General features: G+C 36.3%; 1 protein-coding gene across 8 annotated transcripts in view; it reads right to left on the bottom strand.

Annotated features, from left to right (window-relative positions):
• PTGER3 (prostaglandin E receptor 3) overlaps positions 1-18635 on the bottom strand; it is a 212806-nt gene that overhangs the window by 168905 nt on the left and 25266 nt on the right. For 3 of the 8 annotated variants that reach the window (XM_081490646.1, XM_081490647.1, XM_081490652.1), the window contains exon 2: positions 7234-7413. In XM_081490646.1, coding sequence (XP_081346772.1) covers positions 7234-7413 — 180 coding nt within the window. Of the gene's footprint in view, positions 1-1170; positions 2271-4301; positions 5742-6952; positions 7414-18635 lie in introns of those variants that run through there. The other 5 variants (XM_081490651.1, XM_081490645.1, XM_081490648.1 and 2 more) reach the window with 5 other exon arrangements.

Genomic DNA, 18635 nt, shown 5'->3' with positions numbered 1-18635 from the left:
ACAATAAACTGTGGAAAATTCTTCAAGAGATGGGAATACCAGAACACCTGACCTGCCTCCTGAGAAATGTGTATGCAGATCAAGAAGCAACAGTTAGAGCTGGACATGGAACAACAGACTGGTTCCAAATAGAAAAAGGAGTACGTCAAGGCTGTATATTGTCACCCTGTTTATTTAACTTATATGCAAAGTACATCATGAGAAATGCCAGGCTGGATGAAGCACAAGCTGGAATCAAGATTGCCGGGAGAAATATCAATAACCTCAGATATGCAGATGACACCACCCTTATGGCAGAAAGAGAAGAAGAACTAAAGAGCTTCTTGATGAAAGTGAAAGAGGAGAGTGAAAAAGCTGGCTTAAAACTCAACATTCAGAAAACGAAGATCTTGGCATCCAGTCCCATCCCTTCATGGCAAGTAGATGGGGAAACAATGGAAACAGCGACAGATGTTCTTTTCTTGGGCTCTAAAATCACTGTATATGGTGACTGAAGCCATGAAATTAAAAGATACTTGCTCCTTGGAAGAAAAGCTATGATCAAACTAGATAACATAAAAAGCAGAGACATTACTTTGCTGACAAAGGTCTGTCTAGTCAAAGCTATCGTTTTTCCAGTAGTCATGTATGGATGTGAGAGTTGGACTCTAAGAAAGCTGAGTGCTGAAGAATTAATGCTTTTGAACTGTGGTGTTGGAGAAGAGTCTTGAGAGTTCCTTGGACTGCAAGGAGATCCAACCAGTCCGTCCTAAAGAAAATCAGTCCTGAATATTCATTGGAAGGAATGATGTTGAAGCTGAAACTCCAATACTTTGGCCACCTGATGTGAAGAACTGACTCATTTGAAAAGACCCTGATGTTGGGAAAGATTGAAGGCAGGAAGAGAAGAGGATGACAGAGGATGAGATGGTTGGATGGCATCACCAACTCAATGGACATGAGTTTGAGTAAACTCCAGGAGTTAGTGATGGACAGAGAAGCCTGATGTGCTGCAGTCCATGGGGTTGCAAAGAGTTGGATACGACTGAGTGACTGAACTGAACTGATTGCATTATATTGTGGTGTTATTTTGATAAAGCAAATCTAATAGGATTTCAGCAAAATACTTAATACAATTATCAGTAAAACATTCCTGACATGAGTTGGCATCAGGAAAGAAAGACAGGGCCATTTCAGAACATTCAACTTTATTTTCCATTGACAAACACAACATAAATAACATACATTTGTTAAATACACAGACTAGCTATGACTTGAATGCCATCAAAATTCTGATGTACTTCTCAGTCTTTTATTCTTTGTCTCCACAATATTGAAGACTACCCTTTCAGACATACTGGCAGATATGTTTAGATATACTTAACATAACTCCTAGAAAAATTTTACATAAAGATGACAAAAGTATACCTTCCCATTTTACCCACGGGATGGAATGCTGAGTAGGAGAGGTGGAGAAACATACAATTTCTATACTGAGCTTTATATTATTTATTAAAGTGTCAATGATTTCAATTCTTACTTAGATACATTTTGAAAATAATATATTCATTTGTTGTACACAGATTAAGATAATCAGTGCCTATTTTTAATTTGCTTGCTTAGAGAAATGTGCTTTATGCTATCTGTACAAGATTGTTTTGTTAAAGAAGAGGGAGAAAGTAAGATATTCTATCTACATACAGGAGGCTTGGGAAGAAAAAGAGTTTGGCAGTCAGTGATGACTTGAGTGAATTGAACATTTGCTTTTACAGAAAAGAACACTGGCCACTCCTCACTTTGTCCTACTGATGCTTAAGTGTATGAAGATAAATGTGGCCCCTTCCTCTCCTTGCTTCTGTGAAATGGCCTAAAAGGATGAAGAATCTTGACAAGTTGGAAATATATAGGCTTTCCTTCATCTCTTTGTCTTTGTTCTCTGTCCCACCCTCCATGTCTATTCCATAGGAGTGTCCTTTCAAAAGCTGAAAGAACATTGAAGTCCATCAGTAAGTTATATGCATTTTCTCCTGCTAAACATTACAGCTTTGATTTCTATAGAAATTGAAAACCGTAGAAAGAAACTATTTTCATATTAAAGTCTGGTGATTGGCAAGCTTTTGGCTAGATATCTGATTCACTTTAATTAAAAAGCCAAACTATTCTAATGCTAAAGCAACTGACAGGGACTTCCCTGGTGGTCCAGTAGTTAAGACTCCGTGCTTCCAATGCAGGGGACCCGGGTTCGATCCCTGGTCGGGGAACTAGGATCCCACATGCTGCGGGGTGAGGCCAAAAAAAAAAGAAGAAGAAAAAAAAGTAAAGCAACTGACAAAGGAATTTAAGAGCTGATCAAAAAATTTTAGAAGTGCTATCATCTCTAAAATGCTTGATAAGCCTGAAAAGCCTAATTGTACCTGATGTTAATCTCTCTTCTTCTTATCTTTACTCCCATAATAAAATTATTTCATTAAAGCAGATATTAAAAAACAGACTCAGATCTGTTTCATAGATTAGTACATTAGCACATTAGAAATGTGAAACCATTCTCTCTCTTAAAAACAATCCCAGCTTCACCAATAGTAAATATTTCTGTTACTTTCTCTCATGAGAAAATGGATAAACAGGCTGGAGGCAAGGGAGCCAGGAAAACAGTCTCCTTTCTAATGAAGAAATAAGCATTTCAGTAGATATATGAGTTGTTTATGATTTAAAACAAATTGATGTAAAATTTCTGAAAATAGAATAATTTCATTCTCAATAAAAAAAATGTGTAATCTATATATGAGCAAATATGGTATATAACTGATTGAACTGCATTTCCAGAGAATCAAAATGTAGTAAGCTTGTGGTACCATAATGTAATGGTTTACAACTCAATTTATATAAATGGCAAGCCTTTAAATAGAATCCTCACTTAAGATTTATAAAATAGAGACTCCATAAAATTAAAATTCTGTGCTCTTTCATTTAAAAGAGTAGAGAGTAGGGAAGAGTGAGAAAGAAAATGTAAAGCAGCATGTTTTGAAGATATAATTCCATTTGATTTAAAAACTAATTGTTGACCTCCTTTGGGGGAAAAAAAAACACCTTACTTCTAGAAGTGCTGAAGTCTTTCATAGATGTGCATAGTTTTAGTTTTCCATTTGTCACTGTGAGAACAAAGTCACCCTGTACTGCTCTTTTTACTTTCTTTAGTTTTATTCAAGGTGGACTCAGTCCAAAAAAAGGCATTCAGGAAAGGCATGTGAAAGACTTTACTTAATAGCTACAACACGAATCATTATAAAATTGAGACCTTTTGGGTGAGAGTAATCCAGGGGTAATGAACTTTCACATGTAATTAGTATCCATATACATGATATCAGTATAATGGAGTTCTAATTTTTAAATTTGCCATAATTCTCTGTTTCATGGTTCATATGTAATCACTACCTGTTAGTTGTCTTAGAGTTTTGAACTGACAGCACCTTCTTAACAAATATGCATGTGAGTTTTAGTTTGATTTTCAAATTTTGTAAATAGACTATATCGTAACTTCCATTATGAAACATCATAGATGTATGTCACCTCTTATTAACATTATATTGCAACTCAGAAAACGGTTCTATCAATATAGCCACAGTATTAAATAATCTTTATTTAAAAAATGATATAATCTCATTCACTGAACAATTCTGTTCACTTATTTAGACCTCAGCTTTAGCAGATTTGAGACATACACAATCACAAAGCCAGCAATAAACAAGCAGCTGTGAAGATACGGCATGCTTGATGACCTAAACTTTTTACAGAGGTAAACCATGGAAACTTCAGTTATTCTACAATAAACTTTTAATATGTTTGTAGTAAGAGATACTCTACAGTCTCTCTGTGTCACTCACCTTCTAGTAACCTGCATATTTCAAAAGAAGCTTTGGGAATAAAGTATGAAAATAAATGGGCAATATATGTGTTTAAAATTTCAAAGAAAAAGATTTTTCTGTTTTCTTAGCTGCCTTAATCCCAAAACAAAAGGGCTATGATTATTGACCTGGGGAAGACTGAAAAGAGATCACTAATCTGTGGTCAAAACCAACAAAAACATACAAAGTATTAAATAAAAGGCCCAATTCTTGAAAATCTAAGAATACTGCCATGGATTGTCCACCTTATTAATATACTGTTTTGTTAGAATTTTTAGTTTGTCTATTACTCAATGCCAGTGTGTTCTCAGGGTCTTTTACAGTTGACTTTTACATGAGCTTCTAAAATTTTACTCCATAACATGGTCAAGATAATAAATATGTGTTCAGTATATATGTGTGGCTTTAAATTGGCAGTCATTTGAATCTGGTATGATTAAATGCTTATGTTTACTTAAAATGACTTGGTATATAGCTTAGGCAGATTTGCTAAATCCTGGGATAACACATTTAATTTCTTCAATTTAAAATATTCTAAAGACATTTACCATACTTATTTCATTTGAAAAGTAAACTTCTTATTGGCTGACATGTCATCATTCTCTTCTGTGATACAACATACCTGAATAAATTCACAGTGTGGAAAACCAGAATAGCTTTGTAAAATCTACAATAGTCGATATTACATCTATTGTTACATTGCATTCACTTCTTTTTATTTGGTTTCTTAGGCCTCCATTTTTTTAAACCAGTATTGAGAAGTTTTGGGATTGTCATAATTTATGCATGCTTTTTCTTCCTGCTCAAAACTAAGTATACTTGAGTGAACTTAAAGACTAAGGAATTTAAACTTGGAAACCGATATACTCTTCTGCAGTGACTTTAGATGTTTACTTCCTTACACATTTAGGGCTTCTGAACATCCTGAAATCTAACCTCAACTATCATCCAAAGGCCAATATCATTTAGGACTAACATTTCTTACCAGGTTTTTCATGTACTAACACAGCAGATGCTGTTAACGTAATTAATTCTTCCTTTCCACTTCCTTTTCAAGCTTGTTCAAAAACTGCCATCAACCACAGCTATCATATATCCCTGGGCAGGCAACTATTCCATACTTAAGCATGAGTTTTAGGTTGTTTTGTCTTTATGAATTTCTGTGTTTGACGAAAAGTGATATTTCTTTGACTGTCACCTCAATTACCACTTGGGAGTAGTAGTTTCTTAAATTATGAATACAAATGATGTACTTTGTTATGAAGCAATATGATGCTGAACATTTGAAGGTAAATTTGTATTTCTATAATTAAACAAGCAGAGTTCATTCACTTTATCAGCTCAATGGTCTGTAAAGTCATGAAGCACTTCAACCATACAGTGGGACCCCACTGATGTGCACTTGGTTTTGACAGATAATTATTCATTCATTCACTGAACAAATAGTCATTGAACACTTTCTATATTCCAAGTGCAAGGTGCTGGAAGAAATAACCCATTCAAGCCCACACTACTTGAATCTATGCTATGTGTATGTGTCTAAACCTAGGGCCTAAAGCCTCCTCATTATAAGGTCATTTAAGTACACTTTTTTTAAAGTATGCAGTTTTGTCTCATCCTCCATGAGGTGACTTGTGGGATAATTCAATTCTATGGTATAGAGAAATTTTTAAATATCCTTTTAGTATAGGTTATTTATCATCATTTTTTTCCCAAAACCTGGACTAGTGGGACTGCCATGGGTTACATAAGCACTCTCAGCAGATTTTGCCTTCTCACTCATTTGACATGATCATTTAAATTGATTCCTCCTGATTGACTTAGCCTGGTAAACATATTAATCTAATAGATATTTTGCACCTCTTAAAATTAATTCTTCCCCAGATGCCTACTGAATACACACACAAAAAGGTAGTTACTATAAAGGAGTATAAATAAATTTCAAGTTTCTTAAAACTAGGAAAACAATAAAGGAAAAAGCAAGTAAAACACTGAATGAGAAACAGTAAGTTTGCAAAACAAATGCTCTAAAGAGTACAAAGAACATTTTATGTAGGTCTGATTTGAAAGATTGTTATGTTTGTTGGGGAGTTGTTTTTATTTTTTAAGTGTAATTCCCAAAATTTAATATAGTGACCTACTTGTGCCAAAAAGATATCAAGCTTAGCTGTCAAGGTTTGTGCACATAATAAGAGATACATCTTAATAATAAATATTTAGATAGAAACTTTGAAGAGAGGGCAGAGAAAGTGCTGTGAGGTATCAATATTATTAATTTCCTCATCCTATAAATAGGCTAAACTATGGAAAGTGTTTATGGAAGCTTTAAAATATTTACTGGTCTTAGAATAGGAGTTAGTATTTAAATACACAAAAGACTGAAGAGAATTCTTTGGGTGGAAAAATCAGGGAAAATAATTAGCCAAAGTACCTATATTTAGGGCTCAAATCAGTCCTTAAACAGAATTTTGAAAAAAATCACTTCACTGACTCCCAAGCACAGTTTCATGAATCTTCTCTGGGCTTGTAGGAATTAAAAATGTAATCTAAAGGAAGAACATTTAACAATTTGGATGTTCACAAATTGTCAAGTTTGAAATAAATGGAATTAATTGACTCGTTCAGATAATGAATAAACTTAATTACCAACCCAACCAAAACAGACTCTGTAAGGTTAGCAGCTAATTTGTATATTGAATGACATTTAAATAACATCAGTATCAATGAGTACTGTGAATATGTTATACATTTTTTCATCCTAAATCAACTTTTTAAAAAAATTTAAGGGGAATAAAAGTGACACAGAGAGAGAGAGAAAAAAAAAGAGAAAGCAGAAGACCAAAGCCTTTGAGCAAAAACAAACTGTTGCCTTGTCTTCAAATATCTGTGTGTTGAATTCTGCATGTACTCAGTATATTAGAATATTAACTATCCCTACATGGCCCCCACCACAGATCAAGATCATTTATAATAACAAAAGAAGCGCTTTCACCTAATAAATAATCACACATTCAGCTACATATGGAAGAGACCCCAAAACACTAGACTGTTATTAATCTATTTTCCTTTGCTTGTGTTTCAATACTTTTGGCACATAGAGGATTATTAATATTTATGCTTCTGAGACCATTTAGGCCTTATATCAAAAATTCTACTTCAATGCATAAATAGCGGCATGCCAGAGATGCCTAAATTCACAGTAAGAGTAAGGGCTATTTTTTGCCAAAAGCTGTGAACATGCAAGTTGATTAAGTGTTCTCTTTCATGCTCCTGTCTGTGTTATTTCATTGGATAGTGAGATAGTCGGCACTTTAGGTCCATTATTAAAGTAGCTGGAGACAGCATTTGCTACCTGGCAAAACTTTTGAAGAAGGATCTTTCTTAGCAGCAGATAAACCCAGGGATCCAAGATCTGGTTCAGTGAAGCCAGGCGAACAGCTATTAAGAAGAAGTTGCACTCATCCTGATTTTCTGTATATGTCTTGCAGTGCTCAACTGACGTGTGATTGAAGATCATTTTCAACATCATTATCTAAGAAAAAGGGACATATTATTATTCCAAAGATTAATAAAGTCATATGCATCTCCCCACATGGTACTTTGCACATGGTTAGTTTACAATAAGTTGGTTGTTGGATTAAAATGATTAATTCAAGCAACATTTATACTCACAGAACACAGCCCTGAATTATATAAGATATTCCTCTGGATTTTCCCACATTTTTGCCTATTCAACATGAGGCAGAGTTTTTTAAAGTACATATTCTCTGGCTCTTGGTCCTTGGGATTTTAGAAGTTGGAAAATAACACATCTCAAAATTAGCCAAAGTCATCTGTCTTGTTGAAGAAAATGCCAGTAGGTTGATACCCCAATGAGTCAACACTTCAACAAAACCAAAACATACGTAATCTTAAACTTTGGTAGTTGTAACTAAAAAAGAAAAGACTACTTAAGAAACGATAGAAGCAAGAAATGGGAAAATAGCAGTTACATATTATTAGTATTATTATTATTGCCATTAGCATTTTCTGAATCCTTACAATTTGCCTGACACTGTGTCAAGTTCTTCATATGCTTGTAATAAATAATAGAAGATAAATACTACTGCCATCTCATTTTTATAATTGTGGAAACCAAGCTTTAATGACATAAAATAGCTGAGTCAGACTTAAACCCACGTTCACTAACATATGACAGATAGCATTTTACCCTTCTGGGTCTCTACCCAGTCACTGCACACACACCAGAGTGTAAACTCCATGAAGGTAGGATCTGGGCCAATACATTTTCCCCCACTAGTTCATTCCCAGTACCTAAACTAATAATTAGCAGGTAGTGTTCAATAAACATTTGTGAATGAATATGTGACACATATATGAATATATTAATATATGACATCTATAATATACATAATATATTTTTATTTGAATGAATAAATATTTGTGATTTCCACAGGAGAGAAAAAAAGTGAAGATTCATACACATCAGAAAAGATATTCAAGCTCATTAGTCCATCAGAGAAATGAATGTTATGACAGAGTAAGAAAGCATTTTATATTCATTAGTTTGAGAAAAATGAAGCATGACTTTTCCAAATGTTAGTGAGGATGGGGAGCAATATAGACTCTTGCACACAGTACTACCAGGAGCGTGAGCTGGAGCAGCCACCTCAGAAGACAATCAAGCTCTGTCTCACCTGTTACCTTGCAGAAGTCCCACTCCCAAGAAAGCACTGCCCTGAATTCCTGCACCAGAGGTTGTGTGTATGACTGTTCATTACAGCATTGTTCATAACAGCAATAAAAAAGCAGGAACAACCTCAAAACAGGTTCACACTTGCAAGCAAAGAAAGGTGCTGACTTTATTACCAGCTCCTAAATTGGTCTTTATAGACATGCACAGCTATTAAGAACTTCAAATATGGCTGAAGAAAATTGAGACATTGGAATAAGTAATGATTATATAATGAAATGATAATGTTTTTATATAGTGTGTTAAAATACATTTTTAAACTTAGCATCATTTGTTTCTTGTTACTTTTTAAAAACATTTTATAAAATATTACACTAGTAGAAAATTTTAAATTATATATGTGGCAAGCATTTGTTGTTCACATTATATTTCAACTGAACTCAAAGTGTTGCTTAAGACCCACATTTATTTGGATGGTCTGTCTTCAGGTTATATATTCCAAATTGAAGGGTTCGAAATGTCCCTGAGCATCCTAAACACCGACAAACCTGCTATCCACAGCAACAGCACTTATTTTCTTACAGTCACCCTGACTCAACACGTCAGGGTCACCTGTGAAACCTTTTACCTCATCCTCTGCAATGCAGTTTGCTCTTTTTCCAGTCTCATCTTAGTTCAGCACTTCCTCTCATCTGATTTATAGTAATAACAGACACCCTGATAGCGCAAACAGACGTTAGCATGACACAAATTCGGCACCCAAAATCCCAGCTCTGATCAAATCCTCACCAGCTATACAAATGTCAACTTGGTCTTACTGGGCAGAGTTGTGTGTGTGTGGTAGTCGCTCAGTCATGTTCAACTCTTGGCTATCCCATGGACTGTAGCCCGCCAGGCTCCTCTGTGGAATTCTCCAGGCAAGAATACTGGCGTAGGTAGCCATTCCCTTCTCCAGGGGATCTTCCCGACCCAGGGATTGAACCCAGGTCTCCTGCATTGCATGCAGATTCTTTATCATCTGAGCTTGGTAGGGAAGCCCTACCAAGGACAGAGTTGAGTCACAGGTTAATTCTTAAAACAATCACTGGCAAAGGGAATGGAAATGTCCAGGTTTTGCTTATAATATAGGTCCCTAACTGGCAACCCACTCCAGCACTCTTGCCTGGAGAATTCCATGGACAGAAGAGCCTGGCAGGTTATAGTCCATGGGATTGCAAAGAGTTGGACATGACTGTGCGAATAACTTTCCCTTTTCAACCCCCAGACCATGGACAGGTACCAGTCCATGGCCTTTTAGGAACCAGACTTAACAGCAGGAGGTGGGCGGTGGGCAAGGGAGCCAAGCTTCACCTGCCACTGCCCTGAGCTCCCCACACTCACTGTTCCCCACACTTGCATTATCACCTGCACCATTTCATTTCCCCAGCCGCCACCCACATCCCCTTCCTCTCAGTGCCCCCTAACCACCCCTGCCCCGGGTGTGGAAAAACTGTGGCTTACTTCAGTCCTTGACCAATTTACACCTACTATCTGAACAAAATTATGGCTCTATAAACAAAAAGAAGAGAAAAATGTGTAGACATATAGACTGCCATTTCTTTCAAAGAAATTTTTTCCAAGGGATTTATTCAATAAAAGGAAAAATCAATTGGACAAATAAGTGAATGGTCAATGAAGAATAATCTAGTAAGAAACTGCAAACATATAAATCTCCAGTATCAGGAATAAAGCTTAATAAAATACAGGTGGTTGCATAATTATATATATGTATATGAGTTAAGTGAAAAAAACATAATGTAAGATAGTATCATGTATATAAAGTTATATTGTTATTACAATTAAATGTAAAATATGTATTTTGATTTGTGGAAGGCAATGGAATTATTACTGTTAAATAATTATTCAATTATTTAAAAATTTTTATGTGCATAAAAACATTTCAAACAATTTAGGAAAGTATTTTGTTTAAAGGAAATGGATTATTCCCTTCATTAATAAATATGAATTATTATAACCAAATTTATTTAAAATGAATAATCTAATTAGTATCTTTTGATGCTGGTTCATAGCCCTGTGAACTGAACACTACCTCCCACATGTGATTAATGTTTAGGGCCTCAAGATGGGGAGATTATCCTGAATTACCTCGGTAGGTTCAATGTAAACACGTGTGTCCTTAAAATCTGAGAACCTTTCCAGTTCTGGTCAGAGGGAGATGGATCCAATAATAAAATATGTTTGGCCATTTACTACTTTTTGGCAAGTGTTCTGAACCTCATCTAAAATGATTTAAGAACTCACATAAGTTACATGTTCATTTTCTTTTACAAAATAAAATATTGAATTTCTCTAACTTTGTATAATCAGGGAAATTCACAAAACTACTTATTAAGATGGAATTTCAGTCATTTTATAGTCCTCCTTGATTATTCTAAAATTAATTTTTATGAGGCTAATAATTTAAAATTATTTCATTAGGCTAATACAGGTTTCATGTGCCTAACATTGGTTAGTCTACTGTAATTTCCCATAATTTCCTACTGACAATGCAGCGATTATGAAATTTTGAAACCAAGCCCTGGAAGCAATAGCTGGTACATAGGGAGAGACACTCTAGCTTTTCCCAGAATTCATGACATGTGCAGTATGAAGATAATTGGAATTAGAGGCAGTGAGTGTGATATTACCATTTTCAAATGGCAGCAGGGATGGAAATAGAACTTCTAGTTTCTTGTCTAATTGTGAACATAAATGCAAGTTGTTATTTAGTTGCTCAGTTGTGTCTGAGTCTTTGTGACCCCATGGACTGTAGCCCGCCATGCTCCTCTGTCCATGGGATTTCCCAGGCAAGAATACTGGAGTGGGTTGCTATTTCCTTCTCCACGGAATCTTCCTACCCAGAGATCAAACCCACATCTCCTGCACTGTCAGGTGGCTTCTTTACCACTGAGCCACCAGGGAAGCCCAAATGCAAGTTAGCATTCATGAAAATAGCAAGGAAATGAGTCTTCGACGCTCCTTCAGAGCTTCCAGCAGGGAATCCAGCCCTGTGGACACCTTGGTGTCCTATAGGTGTCCTATATTAGACTTCCTTCTATTTAGGGAGCTAAACAGAGATTACAATTTTTGCAAATATTTTTTAGATGATCAGACTTCAGAAGAAAAACTCTGACATCAAGATGTAGATTTCTGGTAGATTAATTATTCCTATTAGTCCCATTCTACCAGGGACAAGGGACAAACAAAAAACAGGATGCTTGGCCACCATGGAAGCTAATTTTTTTAGGAAACACACCGCACAATTGCTCCTTCAAAACGGCCTCATATAACAAGCTGATCAAGAGAGCTGTGAGACCAACTCTAGTTGAAGGGAGCAGTTACTTTTCGGCCTGAATCTTCCCCAGGCTTCATATGACTCTCCCAGGCAGGCCTCTTGCCTCTCCTCTGGTTATCAGCAGGAAGAGCGAGTTCTTTTTGTACCATGATAAGAATGAACACAACCACATCAGTAACCCCTAGATTCTCCACCCCTGCCTAGTGTCAAGGGCAATTACTTTTCTTCATCTTAAAGAAAAAAACAAGATTGTCCCTTCCCCAGTGAGAATGATCTTTAAAATGTACAAAACACTAACACTAAAAGGAAAACTGTTCTTCAGGTTTTTGGGGTTTTTTTTTTGAACACGCTGCATGGCTTGCAGTATCTTAGCTCCCCACCAGAGACCGAACCAGCCCCAGCAGAGAAAGCACAGAATCCTAACCAGTGAATCTCCAAAGGGTCCCTGGAAGACTGTTTTTAATATTCTGCATTTAGATTTTATTTTACTGCAGTAGGATTTTTAAACACACATTTAAAAACCTTCAGTACTTTATTTCCTGGTTCAAAAATGCCTTGGGTTATAGACTACATGTATCTGTTGAAGATGATACATAAGAAAATCCAGAAAAATTAACTTGTGGGGAGGGAATAAAACTTTTATTTTTTCCTTATGCTCTATTATGTGGTTTTTATGATTTCCAGATTATTCCTAATATAGGTGCATAAAAGAACTTTCCTTACAGCCAGTTTTATCTATGCTGCTTTGTTTTCTGTAATTCTCTGTTGTCAGGCTACAGGAGAATTAACCTGCTTTACTGGAAACTCCCTGTACAGTGTGATAAATGTGCTATGTTATAATACACTCAAATCAGCGTGGGCCCTTTGAACCACTTAATTGCATAATTTGAAGGACTTTCATGGGAGGAAGCTTCACTGTAGATTTAAGAAATAACTGTAGTCTTTCTGGTCTGATTACAACTCTGTTCTCAGGTTGCCAAGTCATCTCAGCATTCTAGACTCTGTTTCAGAAGTCTTATCTAATCTGAAAACCTTGGAAATAAACAGCTCACACACATTAAGAAAAGTTACTAGAAGTGGCATTATTTCATCTTCACTATTACGCAATTTTATTAAATGTTTCAAAACAACAACGAGCCAAGAATCAGAAAAAGCAAATCTTATCTTGGCTCTGCCAGCATTTATGATTTTAGGCAAGTCACTTATTCTCTGTACTTTATTAAATGTAATATTAAACCCTGGGGCTGGACTGGATGGTCTCTCACATACTCTCCCATGGCTAAATTTTTTCTGATGAATTCTGGGGCAAAGGTGGAAAGTGAATAAGGGTTTAATTTGAAGAAAAAAAAGAAAAAGAAACCAAAAGGTAAAATGTATAGAACAAAAGACAAAACTTTTCTGTAGGAAAACTCCACATGTGATTTTTGGGAAATGGAGGAGAGAGGAAAACTACAAAGTTAGAAAGTGGACAGTATAAGAAGACAAGGGACAAGATTCATGAAGCTCTAAAGGGAGATATTACAGAAGTTGCAGACTTAGGCAAACACACAGCTCAGAGTTAAAGACCTGCCATGAATCTGACTCAGCTCTGTTTCTAGTTTGGGGTCCAGTTACCTAACTTTGGATCTTGATTTCCCCTCTTCTCTAAAACATCATTCACCCATGCTTACTGAGCATCTTCTCACCTAGTAGTGCAGTTGAGAAAATTAAAATGAGATAAGAATAATTGACACCTTCAATCTACACAGCATACCTCTCCCTAGCCCCAGGCTATTGTACTATTGCATAGGCTTCCAGAACAGAATGCTTCGATGTTCAGAGAAAGAACAGGAATACTTTATGGGGAAAAGTGCAAGGAAATGAATGCATGATCTATAAGTCTGTTTTCCTTAAAATTCTACCTAATAGAGCCATTTCAAAAAAAAACCCCAAACTTCCAAATTTGCACTTTAAAAATATTTGAAAATGCATAATTATTATTCAATCAATACACAGGAGGAACCTCAAAATTATAAAGAAGCTTGAAGTCTGCCACCACATTATTTGGTACCGAGGAATTCCTCTCTCCTCTCAGCTAGTATGAATTGTAAAATCGGTGTGGCTCAGTATAACTGGGTACATGTGTTATGTCTAGATAAATTTTTATCTTTCTATTAGAACAGTCCAAAAATGTCAGTAACAAGTATACAATCGCTGGCTGAAAAAAGGAAGGTAAAATATACTCTATAAAAATATTCATTCCTTGGATTATAGATGAAGGATTAGCTTTGTAATACATGTCAGAATAGGTACTTTATTGTATTTCAAACTTTTGCATCCCAGGTGTCAAGAGAAAGTCTAGACAATATGTCTCTGTCAAAGTGTAAGGAACATTAATCTAAAAATATTTAGAGTTAAGACAGGTTTTTGTTGTGCCAAAGTTTCCTTTAAACCCCATGTACTCTATCCTACTACTACTGTCTTACACTCAGAAAACCACAGTATTAATGACAAGAGCAGCTAAGTGGTTAAGGAAGGAATCAGAGGTGCGGGCTAGCTTTCGTGGACAGGGATATTTTCCTCAATATAAATATAACAGAAAATTAAAAACAAGTGACCAATAAAAGGACATTGTTCAAATTATGGAACATCTATCAGTGTGCATAATATATATCAGTATGCATCCCAATGCTAACATTTAAAATCATCTTTTTGAAGAATAATTAATAATACAAAGAAATGTTCACGATTTAAAAGTGAAAACAAATAAAAACAAATGTTTATTACACAACATAATCCAAAAGGAAAAAACAACTCTGTGTGTATATATAGAAAAATACTAGAAATAGTTAATTTGGAATAGGAAATTAGGGTCATTTCTATTTTCTTCTCTATATTTTTCTTTGTTTCCCAGATTCTCCATAACATATGTATTATTTTCATACTTAGAAAATAAACATTCATATTCAAAAAGTTGAAAGCTTAGGTATAAACAATGGTCTATTATATAATTTACTGGCAAAATTTTAGAACCTAGAACCATCATGTGGTCATTTTAGCTTGAATTCTTAGGTAGTTGATGTGAGAATGATTTAACAACTAATAGGTATAGTCTGAGACTCTATAATGGGTCAAAACATTTAATAGACAAATGTATTTTGGTTTACTAAAGAGAATATGATGTCTGGCTGTAAATTGCTGGCCTCTGTGACTCATGGACACTACAGCCATGGCATACAAGAGTCCCTTCCTGTGCCACAGTAAGTATACAACACAGGCTAATGACTAAGATTCTAACCTGACAACTTCTTCCTTTGTTTCATGTCAAAATGACACTTTTTTTTTTTTATTAAATAAATTTATTTATTGTAGTTGGGGGCTAATTACTTTACAATATTGTAGTAGTTTTTGCCATACATTGACATGAATCAGCCATGGGTTTACATGTGTTCCCCTTCCTGGACCCCCCTCCCACCACCCTCCCCATCCCATCCCTCTGGGCCATCCCATTGCCCCGGCCCTGAGCATTTGTCTCATGCATCGAACATGGAATTGTGTTCTGTTTCACATATGATAATATACATGTTTCAATGCTATTCTCCCAGAACATCCCACCCTCACCTTCTCCCTCAGAGTCCATAAGACTGTTCTATGCATCTGTGTCTCTTATTCTGTCTCGCATATAGGGTTATTGTTATCATCTTTCAAATTCCATATATATGCATTAGTATACTGTATCGGTCTTTTTTAAGATCTATGCTGTGAGACAACATTACCTCACAGAGGGATTCAAATAGGCAATCATGTACTTGGGATGGGCACTGAGTAAATATGGGCACATTGGGCTCTCTTTCTGAATTCTTGGTCCCAATCTCCTTATCTCATTCCCTAGTTAACTCATTTCTCTCTCTCTCTTTCTCCCTCTCTCTGTCTCTCACTTTTATTCACCACAATGGCTATTTTACACATCTTCTTCTATCCTAATCCACATCACAGAAAAAATAAGCTCTTTAGGTGCCTTTCACCTTCTTAGGACCAAGATCAGCATCAGCAGCTATCCATTTCTCCTTTCCTCTTGCTCAAACAGAAGAGTCTATCTCCTAACTAAGACTAACCCTCTATTTGTGCCTTGATTCCTATCCTTCATGAATGTCAGAGGTCTTATTTTCTCAGTTACCTCCTCCCTCTTTTATCTTTAATTTTTGGCTTTTTCCCATTATCATTTTACCATCTGTGGAATTCTCATCTCTTTACATATACTGCTCCAGAAGTTACAGCTGAACTCTCCAAAAAGTTGTCTATCCTCTTTATCTTCAAATTTATTTCTATATCTGCTATAATGTGACCTCAGTGCCCATAAATCCTCAGGAAAGGCTGTTTCCAAGCCAGCCAGCAAGGTTTTGAAATGCCCTGGACTCTCACCAGCCTTTCTTGAAACATTCTGCTCCAAAATTCAGGTTGCCTAACATTCAGGATTCTATTTTCCAAACATTCCAACTGCCATTTGTTCTGATTTTCTTGCTAATTTTCCCCGTATCTCTCTGATTACTCATTTGCAGTCTCCTTTATGGCCCCTATTTCTCTATCCATCCTGAAAATGTTAGCATTTTTTTAGTTCTATCTCATATATATGGGAAGGAGCCTCTGTGTACATTGGGCAAACTCTTCTATCCCAAAGACTTCAAAATCCATCTATGAGCTATAGGCTGTACCTCTTCTCTAATCTCCAGATTGATTGATTTAGGTGCCTAAAGCACAATTCTGCCTCGATGTCTTATATTAAATTCAGCAGGTTCAAACTGCTGATATTATCTTCTTCAAAGCTGCTTCTCCACCAATCTTCTCTACCTCAGTAAACCCATTTCCCTAAGACAGAAACTTAAGAATTATTCTCGGTTCATCTTGATTTACTGCTCTCTCTATGTTTCTCATCTCTAGCTGTTTCTCTCCCATTCCACCTCATTAGTAATATTATTCACACTCAATCACAAATTGTCCAAGAAGTTCCTAATATTTTTTAATCTATCACTTATTTCATTGTCACTCCCATTAACCCTAAAGTCAGACAGCCATCATCCCTGTCTAACCTACTACAGTTGTCTATTATATGATTTGCTAGACTCCATTCTGGGCCCCTTCGTGCTGTTTACAAGGATGCTCCTGAAATAAAATTTGACTGTTGTTCCACTTTAAAAAGCTTTTCAATGGCTTTTCATTGCCTGAGTATCAAGTCTAAACCTTTTAAGGTGGACATTGAAGGCTCATCATCACTTGGACCTCGTAGACTAAGTGCTCACCATTTTTACTTCCACATCTATATTTCAATTACTTTGAACTTCTTTGAGTTCTTCAAAAGTGCCAGTTTTCTTGCTTCTAAACTTTTATAACTGTAGATCCTGGGTCTTATAACTCTCACTCCTCTCTCTTTACTTAACTAATTGCAATTTATTTTTCGTGTATGTCTGAAACATCAGTGAATCTGTTATTTCCTCTGCCAAAAGCCTGGTCAGTTCAATTCAGTCGCTCAGTTGTGTCTGACTCTTTGCGACCCCATGGGCTGCAACACGCTAGGCTTCCCTGTCCATCACCAACTCTCGGAGCTTACTCAAACTCATGTCCTTTGAGTCGGTGATGCCATCCAACCATCTCATCCTCTGTCGTTCCCTTCTCTTCCTGCCCTCAATCTTTCCCAGCATCAGGGCCTTTTCAAATGAGTCAGCTCTTCGCATCAGGTGACCAAAGTATTGGAGTTTCAGCTTCAACATTAGTCCTTCCAATGAATATTCAGGACTGATCTCCTTTAGGATGGACTGGTTTGATCTCCTTGCAGTCCAAGGGACTCTCAAGAGTCTTCTCCAACACCACAGTTCAAAAGCATCAACTCTTCGGCACTCAATGTTCTTTATAGTCCAACTCTCACATCCATATATGACTACTGAAAAAACCATAGCCTTTATTAGATGGACCTTGGTTGGCAAAGTAATGTCTCTCCTTTTTAACATGCTGTCCGGGTTGGTCATAACTTTTCTTCCAAGGAGCAAGCATTTTTTAATTTCATGGATGCAGTCACCATCTGCAGTGATTTTGGACCCCCCCCCCAATATAAAGTCTCTCACTGTTTCCATTATTTCCCGATCTATTTGCCATGAAGTGATAGGACCAGATGCCATGATCTTTATCTTCTGAATGTTGAATTTTAAGCCAACTTTTTCACTCTCCTCTTTCACTTTCATCAAAATGCTCTTTAGTTCATCTTTGCTTTCTGCCATAAGTGTGTTGTCATCTGCATATCTGAGGTTATTGATATTTCTCCCGGCAATCTTGATCCCAGCTTGTGCTTCATCCAGCCCAGCATTTCGCATGATGTACTCCACATATAAGCTAAGTAAGCAGGGTGACAATATACAGCCTTGACATACTCTTTTCCCTATTTGGAACAAGTCTGTTTCATGTCCAGTTCTAACTGTTGCTTCTTGACCTGCATACAGATTTCTCAGGGGCAGGTCAGGTGGTCTGGTATTCCCATCTCTTTCAGAATTTTCCACAGTTTGTGGTGATCCACACAGTCAAAGGCTTTGGTGTAGCCAATAAAGCAGAAGTAGATGTTTTTCTGGAATTCTCTTGCATTTTGATGATCCAATAGATGTTGGCAATTTGATCTCTAGTTCCTCTGCCTTTTCTAAATCCAGCTTGAACATGTGAAAGTTCATGGTTCATGTACTGTTGAAAAGCCTGGTATTTAATTCAT

The sequence above is a fragment of the Giraffa tippelskirchi genome, chromosome 5 (genome assembly GCF_054371585.1).
Source record: "Giraffa tippelskirchi isolate mGirTip1 chromosome 5, T2T-mGirTip1v1.2.pri, whole genome shotgun sequence".
Taxonomy (NCBI): Eukaryota; Metazoa; Chordata; class Mammalia; order Artiodactyla; family Giraffidae; genus Giraffa; species Giraffa tippelskirchi.
Note: the sequence above shows the minus strand (reverse complement) of the source record. Positions and strands in the feature narration are given on the sequence as shown.